The sequence below is a fragment of the Atta colombica genome, unplaced genomic scaffold, assembly GCF_001594045.1.
Source record: "Atta colombica isolate Treedump-2 unplaced genomic scaffold, Acol1.0 scaffold210, whole genome shotgun sequence".
Classification (NCBI taxonomy): Eukaryota; Metazoa; Arthropoda; class Insecta; order Hymenoptera; family Formicidae; genus Atta; species Atta colombica.
In genome coordinates this window covers 1,652,640-1,663,389 of record NW_017259306.1, presented here as the reverse complement: position 1 = coordinate 1,663,389, position 10,750 = coordinate 1,652,640, and the positions used below count along the sequence as shown (strand labels likewise).

At 29.6% G+C, this 10,750-nt stretch overlaps 1 protein-coding gene across 1 annotated transcript in view; it reads right to left on the bottom strand.

The window, feature by feature from the left end:
• Window positions 1-7,196, bottom strand: part of LOC108687711 — a 34,060-nt gene extending 26,864 nt beyond the window's left edge. Inside the window, exon 1 of the mRNA XM_018193630.1 lies at window positions 6,933-7,196. Within this exon, the coding sequence (XP_018049119.1) occupies window positions 6,933-6,955 (23 nt within the window). The 5' untranslated portion in view covers window positions 6,956-7,196. The remainder of the gene's footprint in view (window positions 1-6,932) is intronic.
• Window positions 7,197-10,750: the final 3,554 nt, after the last annotated feature.

The following is a 10,750-nucleotide window of genomic DNA, read 5'->3' as shown; positions in this document are numbered from 1 at the left end:
TATATATATATATATATATATATATATATATTTCATTTCTTGTAATTTTTATACTTAAATAAATTTATTTTTCGTATTACTTTTAATTAGATATCTTTAAATTGTACGTTTAACTCTTAATACATATACAATTTTCTTTTATTGTGCTTGATCGTCGTTTGTGTGTGTGTGTGTGGGTTAATTTCCATAATTTTTGCAAATATATAAAAATTATGAATAGATTCTTATATATATTTTAACATCTTTAAAAAATATTTATGAAGTATTTAAAAAGAAGGAAAGGATAGAAAGAATTATTTAATCAGGTGTAGTATTTCGAAGCAAAAAAACAAGATACGAATGACTCATCATGAATACTCTCGTGAACTCTTATAATAAAAAAATAATATTGTTTGTAATCTGCATTATATACATATATTTTATTTTAAGAAATTAAATATACTGTAAAGATTCTTAGTTATGTCCATTTCCATCAACATAGATTAACTTAATCTCGGTTCAATTTACTCTTTATCTTTTTCTAATCTTTAGAACTAGAAAAAGACGAAAAATAAGTTGAACCGAGATTAAAGTTAATCTACATTGGTGGAAATTGACATAAGTCTATACGTGTGAACTGCGAATACAATGGAAAAAAGGAGTCGTGATTTAGACAGCCAATCAGATCGTTAATGTTTCATCTCTGTTTTCCAGGGCTATAGTTATGACTAAACTTTTACGTAATTAGAAATAAAGTAACGATAAAAGTAACTAGTAAGTAAATCGTTGACCCAAAAATATAATTGCATTACCATAAATGTTACTCAGAAGAAAATATAATATTATTACCCTATTATTATTATAATATTATTAATATTATTATTATATATTATTATTATAATATTATTACCATTTGTTACCGAAAAAAATAATTTGTAATGATAATGACGTTACAAATAACGCGTTACTTGCTATCCCTGTAAACATCGTATTCTTTGACACGTTCTGCACTCTTTTCGACACTTGTATATTTGTGTTCATGTAAATAAGAATCCAAAAAAGGAAATTGCATATGTTCTTATGAAGGACAGATCCATTATTCGGAAGGCAACTGAACATGAGTATTTGCAATTGCTGGTTTTCTATCTTATGAACAGTATACAATATCTCAACCGACAATTAATAAGACACGTCCGCGTCTTATGACTGCAAGAATATCCGTAGTGACAGAGTTTAATATAGGAGTAAGGGAAAAACTTTCGAGATTCGCACATCGTGTAGACTTTCATCCTAGAAGGATGCGGTTTATAAATAAAATAAATGCTGAATCACGTACCGATTACGCGGTATGCGAGGACTGGTGATAAAACCGCTGATTTATAATATTCGGTGCAGAGAGAATACTATACTTTCTATAAAATAAAGATATTCTGTTATTAAAAAGTGAATCTCGTGCTCTCTCGTTACCTGGCTCTTCCTCATGTTTTAGAAAGTAGCTACTCACACGTACAAGCGCGCGCTCGCGCGCTCGTTCCGTCTCGCCAATTGATCGAGAACTTCGTAGGTGTCTATGATTGCATAAACGCAGCTTGCATCGCGACTGAGGCTTGAGACGTGAAGAAGGTGATTATTATGACTGCATCTCTTCTACACGTCAAATAGTCGGCGCAAGACTAAGCATTACCGTTCTTCCTCTCAAATTTTTACTAACTAAAAAATGAATGTAAGAATCAAACATGAACAATACGGACGAATAAAATTTTTGGTCAAAGATCAAATAATATGTAAGTGCAAAATTTACATTAACATTGGCAATAAAGATTATATAATGAGATCCAATTTTTAACCAGTACACTGAAAAGAGAATCTGGTTGGATTAATTGGAATTCTGGAAAATGGATAAATTAGAATTTTCTGATTAAATTTACAGATTAAAATTTTAATCGAGATAACCAGATGTTTAATTATAACTAGAATTTTGGTTAATTAGAATATACTTCGTTAAACATCATATCCTTTTACACATCCTTTTTACTATGATTCAATAGATGTAAAAAAGAAAATAATAAAGGAAATGTTCTTAGGATATGTTTTATTTAAACGCGTTTCCTGAATATTAGTGCGGTAGCGTATCGATTATATCCGGCGGTCAAATTGAGAAAACATATTTCAAGCAGTCGTACTGCAAGTGGACAATGTCCCTCACTTTCTGTATAATTCTTTTTATTATGCGAGATTTATCAAAACATGGACAAGATTATAATGAGCCGGAGAGAACTTATTGTCGGTAGCCTTAAAAGAGAGAGAAAGTGCATGATTCGCACGACGCTGTTTGCATGAAAACGATGATTGTTTGTATAAAAATATATGAACGATCACTACACATCCATTTAATCTCTTAATCCAAAGTGTTACGTTCATGTTATAAATAATATAAAAAACAAATTGAACAAAATATGGATGTAAATGAAATTTAAATAATTACTGTCATATCTTTTCTAAATGTATAAAAATTTATAAATTTTAATTTTAAGTGAAAGAATATATTTGTAAATAAAATATAATGAGTTTATAATATATTACGTGATTAAAAAATTTTGAAATTTTTTCGATATCTTCTTTTCGTTTCAACAATCAAGCAATTAATTATTTTTTGTATGATAATCTAATAGCGAACATATTTTTAATATGTTATATTTAAATATTACTAATACAATATTTGATAGATATTAAATACTAAATATGATAGATACTAATATATATGTATATATTAGTTTAATGCATTATTTTAATATATATTAATTATATTTGATATATATAATTTTTAGTAAAAGTCACTAGCAAGAAGATAGTTTTATAATTTCCATGATGCTTTCTCCTTCCCCTTCTATATAAAATATATACTGACTCACTGCTCTCTTAGTACACATAACGATACTTTTGCTACTAGTAAAAGAAAACATTAACGCATCTGTTGACACATGTATGCTTAATATATATTTTTTTAATTTTAGGCTGACAGAAGAGAAAAAAAACATGATTTATTTTAACGATACAGCAAAAGAGAACCGCTTGGTAGACCGCAAGGAATAAAACTTCGTGACAAATAATACTTTAACGTTATTTATGCAATAAAATGTCATTACCATTTGAAATTCTACATGGAAATAACGTTATGTTTACAGCCGCAGTTAATAAGAACAACTATAATATAATTCTATTGTAACTTTTTATCTATAATAATATATGTATCATATACACGTATTGTTAAATAGACGATTAACAAAAAACTAGTAAAAAATTTTCTTTTATCTAAAAGAAATCCAAAGATTAAAAAAAAAAATTCAAAAATTAATTATGCAGTACCATAAAATCATTCTTTTTTTAAGAAATGTAAGCTTTTATTATTCTGTTTTAAGTATTTTTTACTTCATCTTACCATTAAACCGATTAAATATATTTGTACGTATTATTTTAAAAGAGGAAGTCACAAAGTTGTTCTCTAAAATGTGAAGCACAATTATAAAATACCATGGAAATAATCTATCGTATAAAATATATTCTAAATAAGCATTTAAGGTAGTTAAGAGAAAGTATAGACGAAAAATGCAGAATAAAATATCGATCGTGAGACATTCAGTCTCTTTCAATTACAATCAGAAAAACAGTATTTTTAACAATGTTCTTTTTCTTTTCGAGTATTTTGTGCCTCTTCGGTGACGAGGAGAATAGTATCGCATGTTTGCTAGCGAAGCGTAAAAGCGTCGATTCTATAATTACACGGCTGAAAGATTTACCGCCAGGCCATAACTTATGCGGTTTAATTATGCTCGACTTTATGGTTCACTACATCATGATATTTAATACAAATCAACATTAAGTAATGTTAATCAATTTATTGTAATAGGTGTTGCATTTCATAAAGGAAATTAATATTTATTTTCTTTAAAGTGTTAATAAAATATAATTCAATACTAAAGCGTGTCGCATATCTATAAACAGATTTTAATTACATTAACAAGATTATCTTGCTCTACAAAGTATAAAGAGATACCCGAGAAGATAAATTCTCATTTCTGGTTTATATATTTATATCTATATAAGTTTTTATAAAATTCTTGCAATCTGTTGTTTATTTCTTCATTCTTTCTGCATTAAATAATCGAAATTTTCTCCATTGAAGGTATGTAAATTATTAGTACTGCTAACCCCATTTTATTATACTTACGATGATATTGCATGATACTACAATGTAAAAATATTAACGATAGTTTTCACTTGACTGCATCGAATCTTGATGATTTTCCTTTGTTATATACTATGTACTTATGGGTACTGATAAAAAAACATATATTACACAAGAGAAACATGTTACTATAATTGTATCCGACGTACGCAGATGAATACCATTATTAGTCTAATGTAAGCTAATTCTCTCTTACATTGCAACCACTCTGTAATTTTCAGAAATGTGTAAGTTAATCTTTAATTTATATCCAAGTATTATTAAAACTACCATGACATATTGTATACTTGGAAGCAATAAAGGATTCGATTAGCCTAAAAAAATTTTCTGCACATCTTCGCATTAAATTATCTAACTGCTAACGCATCACATATAATTCTGGAATTCAAGGATTCCTGAATATAATTTAAATATTTTTAATTTATAATACATTTATATCGATGTTTTTATCTCAAACTATTTAATATTGTAGGACTTTCAGGTCTTTGAGTTTTCACAAATATTGACATTTCTCAAGATTGCAAGATTCTCAAGAATGTCAGAACTATCATTTCCTTGTAAAATTAATTATGCAGATTTAAAAACGTTTGATAAATTAAGTATCTGAATCTTTATCAGTTTCACCAAGGTAAGATTAATTTTAATCTCGATGCAATTTACTCTTTATCTTTTTCTAATTCTACAAATTTATAGAAAAAAATAAACAGTAAGTTAAACTGAGATTAAAATTAAATCTTTCATTAATAGAATCGGACCTAAATGCTTTTTTTTAAACTTCATTCTCTTCTTAAATTGTAAAATTTAAATTATAAAACGTTTTATAAAACTTTTTAGTTCCTTGATGTCTCAACTAAAAATTATTATTATTAAAAATCGTTTTAATTAGCAACACATTTCCGTATAATATTTGACTATACACGTAAACGCGTCTGATAAATTAGAGACCTGCACTACTTGAATCTTCGGCCTACATTCGAATGTAGTGTTCTGAACTCTATTGAACTATTTTATTATCACAATTAGTAGAATATTCGAGAAAGTTGTAAAATTTTGATAATTCCTTATTTTTTTATATTATGAAAATTTTATGACTAATAATAATAATAATAATAAACATTATTACGGAAATAAAACATTAAACGTATGTAGTACTAGAATAAAAATAAATAAGAAAATAGAACAAGTGTTCCGGTAAATGTTTCACACAAGTGTGCGAGTTACACAATAGAAATATTAATCGGAATAATTCGCAATAAGCAATCGAGCGTTGTTTTCTTATTAACAAGCCGGAAAACACAATTACATTATTACTTCACTATTTATCATAGACGGAAACAATTAAATATCAAACGTGTGTATAGAATAAACTAAATAAGTAAATAAAACAAGTGTTTCAGACAAGTAGGCGAATTACATAATAAAAATGTTGATCTCTTCCGAATAATCCGCGGTGAGCAATCGCGCGTCGTCTTCTCAATAAGACGGAAAATATAATTACGTTATGACTTCATTGTTTGTCATAAAGTTAATCGAGCGATCGATCGCGGCATGTGGCCGTACATTGAACGTAAATGAATTTAATTGGAAGTACGTCAAGAAAAATGTCTGATGAATAAGAGACTTTCTGGTTATATAATAAAAATAAAATATGTTAAACAGACGATGAACATTTATCAGAAATTATGAAATAAAAAAATTACCATTTTGTCATTTAAGCGACCTCCATACGTATGCGGGTATTATCTTTCGCTTACTTTTTCTGCACTAGTTTCTTTTTTTAGAGTGAGAATGAGAGAACAAATGAAATTTATTTAAATTTATTTCCGTTGCACTATCTCACAATTTTTTCTCAGAGTTAACTGCAAATGTTTTGAAATCTCTTTCATTGAGAGAAAAATGTTGAAGTATTGCGAAGCAAATATTATTTATAGCGTTTTCTTCGATACTTATTATGAAAAACTTTGATTGTGATGACGAAATATACATTTTTGTGAAATATATCTCATTAATTGTAAAAAAATTAAATAGATGATTTATTTGTCAAAAATAAAATTTTATTTCGCCGTATTTAAATAAAGATTTGTTTAAAGTAAAATAATTTTTTTTTCCAGTGAAATATCTAAATATATTTGTTCATCAAATAAATTTTAAATATGGGATACATCGTGAAGTGTCCAATTAAGTAAGAATGAAAGGCAAGAAGATTATTTAACGAAGTTTTAATAAACCCCCTAATTCAACAAGTGCATGATGAAGTACCGTTTTAACTACTTATTAGAAAGTCACTTTTACGCGCTTTGCGGAAAGCTTAGTTATCATCGTGACAAGTTAACTCATACTAATCGTCTCCCACGTAACGCCTAGCGATGAACTTTTGATTTTGCGCTCTTCCGATGAAAGAACAATTTTCATTTTTTCTCAAAAGAAGAAACCTCGCGATTATCAGGATCTTATACATTTAATCTTTCTTTCGAACACGTGATAATTGAAATATAAGAAATCAATGTTGACTGCTTTCAGTAAAAAAGTAATTTTGCAACTGTTGAGAGTGGTTTATACATATAGATTCAGTGAGAAACTAAAAGCAAGACCAATCATGTTAAAGAATTTTACAATAATTACCTTTTTCTGCAGTCAATAGTTCAGAACAGTTTCGTTTTTATTGATCTAATGATTTAATGATTGAAAAAATGATCTAAGCCCTTACCTGAGCCAGCTGACTGTCACCATTTCTGTCACCCTTTCGACTCGCGCTCGTCTGTGTCTTCGCTCTTACAATCGCGTGCCTTTTCCCGCGCACAGCGCGGTCCCGCACGTTCTTCGCTGTCGCTTTCGATGCGGCAGTAAAAAGATTTAATTCGGTGAAAATTCTTCCGTTCGCTCGCGCAAGCTCTTATGCTTTCTCTCTCTTTCTCTCAGAGAGACGTTACACTGATCTCGCGGATAAGATCGAGAAGAAACACGTATCTTCAACGACTCTCCGGCGAATACTGAGAGTTCCGTCACGGGCGCCGTGATAGCCTCCTCTTTGCACAACCACGCGGCGAGTGAAAGCGAGAGGTGCCGCCGTGTTGGCCACCTCTATGAGCGAGAGCGAGAATACGAGAGAGTGAGCGAATGGCTGTAGGAAAGAAAAGGAGAGAGAGAGTTCGCACGCTGAGCGACACTCAACTTAAAGTCGAGCGCGACTGAAGATACGCTGGTGTGACCGAGCGAGAAGAAATGAACCATGATGCGCTCAGAGTCAGTTCGGTGCGACGCTGAACTCCGAAGTTGTCGTGGAAGTAAACGAGTCGATGCATGTCTGACTAGCCTGACAAGAGAGGCAAAAAGGAAGTTTTGGCGCATAGGAGAGGAAGACGGCTTATGCATAAATCTCATACGGTAGCAATATCGGAGATAACAGACATCTTCGTACCTATTATTCGCTTGATTTATGCCCATAATGAGCATGATAATGAGGGTACTTCTTACATAAGTCTTCCTCGTCTCCCTAATCAACCCTTAAGTACTGAGATTGAATTTGAGGGTAACGCGGGTAACATAACCAATTCGACCGCAATAAATGCAGAAGTTATAATTTATGAATGCAGATAAGCGAGTGAAGATAATTTAAAGTTACGGTGAACGCTAACGCAAATCCTACTTTTCATATATCTTTGTAATAAAATCAAAAATGTATGAAGTGGGTATCTGAACACTTGTATTTCAAAAATTAATCCATATAATATCGATCATCTCTCGTCCTGAATTATAATTTCTAAAACACTCGCGCAATTCAGATCAGATTTAACTTTTGCAGTCTAATTTTTGAATTTAATTGTTATTACGGCAATTTTTTAAAACCGCAAATACTTCTTTGCTTGTGACAAGATGTAACGTAGCTACCTCGCAAAGTACATTATAAAAAATATTTATTTTGCAATTAGTCTAATCTTAAAATCTTCCAATTCTAAAATCTTCAATTATGATGAATCACGAGATTATCCAATCTCAGATATTATTGAACTTCCTCGATTTATGCAATTGACAAAAGCTACGTCTCATCAAGTTTTGCAAAGTGAGATGATATAATTATCATTTTTTTTTTTTAGTTTTAAAAACTTATTTTATAAGTTTTTAATTTATTATCGCATCAAAAATTTGAGAAGAATAATTGTAATATTATTTTTCATATATATATGTACATACATATTTAATATTTAGAGCAGCATCAATCGCGAACTAGATTGTCTGATCATTTCAAAATCTTTTTTTATAGTAAATCTTTATAGAAAATTCACGGAATGAAGTTCGCGCAAGAAGTTGACACGATGATATGACGATATGACGCGTCGCGTTAATTGGCACGCTGCAATTCGAGGAACAGCGACGAATCGCTATTGAAGATCACAAAAATTCTTAGAAACAACAGCGAATGGAGGATAATGATCATGAGAAAGGCAATGCCACACAGACAAATAAATGCTGTCCAAGGAAACCGATTGAGATGACTGCGCGATATCGGGAACATCGAACGGATATTCTGCCCTCGTAATATTTTCTACTTTTACGAGTGTTATGAAATTAGGAATGTTGATACTTCACCTTGAACTCTTATACTCTTATACTCATTAATAATACATAGAAATGTTAACAATTATTGGAGAATTTTAATATATTGTAATTGAAGATTTTAACAGAAATTAAGATGGAAATTAAATTTTAATATACTATTATTTATATAGTAAGTACTGCCTTTTTTTGTATATTCAACTTATTTGTTAAGTTTAAGTTATTATAATATTGAATTATTATTAAAATATTCGAAGCATTAATAAATAATTATTTGCATATTGTATGACACAATTTTTTTTGCAACAGCATACTTTTTTTTTACAAAATAATGCTTTTTTCAATAATAAGTTTCTGTATATTATTTGCATTACTTATTAAATCGAAATTTTCTTGTTTCATCTACCCTCCCCCCTTCTCTTTCTCTTTCTCTCTTCCTCTTTTTTTCCTTCTTCTCTTTCTTTCTTTCTCTCGCAATATTTTTAACTAGACGAGCGGGATTCCTGTTCAATTAAAAATCAGCAAACTATTCTCAAACGAGGACATAGTAACCGGGATATATGGACGTGTCTTCATGCAAGTACAAATGTTACGAAGAAGGTCGTGCGATATCGCATCGTGACCTTGACTTTTGCGAAAAAGAATTAAGCCAGTCGAAAAGTACTCGCAGAGTTGTACAATCTTCGGATTTGCCAGGAGAGCTTTCTCTGTAGAAATCGAGTGCTCGATTAGTTAAGAGGCAGGCGTTGAGATCAGACAATAAATAATAAATAATCAAGAGGTGGAAATTTGGAGTCAAGACTTGAGAGTTTGAAAGCTGAAGATTGAAAAATAAAAAGCTAAAGGTTAAGAGTTAGAGAATTGACGACTGACAATTGATGATTGCCGCGATTATATGTTGAGTATTACGTATGACTTAATCGCAACGATATCCATCCGATTATTATACACATAGATGATTTTCACATATCACGTTCTGTCATCAACAAAATGCGAATTCTTAGTAACGAATGGGAAAACACAAGAGTAGAAAGATTCAAGATAGAAAGGGCATTTTTAAATTAAGACAGCTATACGCTCGAGACTTCCTGTACTCACACCTTTGACCTCTGATTTATCATGTACGTTGAATGTACATTTAAGATACTGTCATACTTTACGCATTTTTCGATTTGATGAAAAGTATCATGTATTTTACGTCCGCAACAATGCACACTGTATGAGATAAATGTAAATATAGAAAAGAAGTCGTGTTGGACAAACATTAAATAATTGTAAATTGTTAATAATTTTACAGTAATAATTAATAACAATATAACAATATTAATGAATAATAACGTTAATTAATAATATTAATTATAAATCAGTAAAAAATATTAATTAAAAATTGTTTCATTATTTCAATATTTACTTTCCACTATATTATTTTAAACTTATAAATAATTTGTAAACAGTTAGTTGCAGTCACTTTTAATCTTTGCTATTATCTTTAGTAATTAAAATATTTTTGAAAAAATCACTTTTATATCAAAGTGTCATCTAAAATTATTTTTAAATTAAAAATCTCTTCTTTCTAAAAAATCGCAATAATCATATAGAACTATTGTCAAAATTAAAAAGTATAAGTCATACAAATAGTAGGTTGAGTTGCGACAATCACGGGATCTGTAGTGAAAGTGTTATAACGAGATAGAAAGAAGTCCATTCTTTTTCCTTTTCCTTTTAGTGACTTTCATCGAGATCCAATAAAAAAAGTATATTAATAAGCGTCAATAAATTTCAAGATAATCTTTCATTGGAGAATATTTCATTGAAGAATATTATACATATAACAAAATAAAGGAAAATGATCATCAAAGGCGAAAAAACGAAGAGAAATTATATTATACAAAAAATTTGAAATATCTTTTTAAATTCCTGGTATTTTTTATTTGTTTTGTACTTAAGAATAATAATTTTAATTATTGAGAT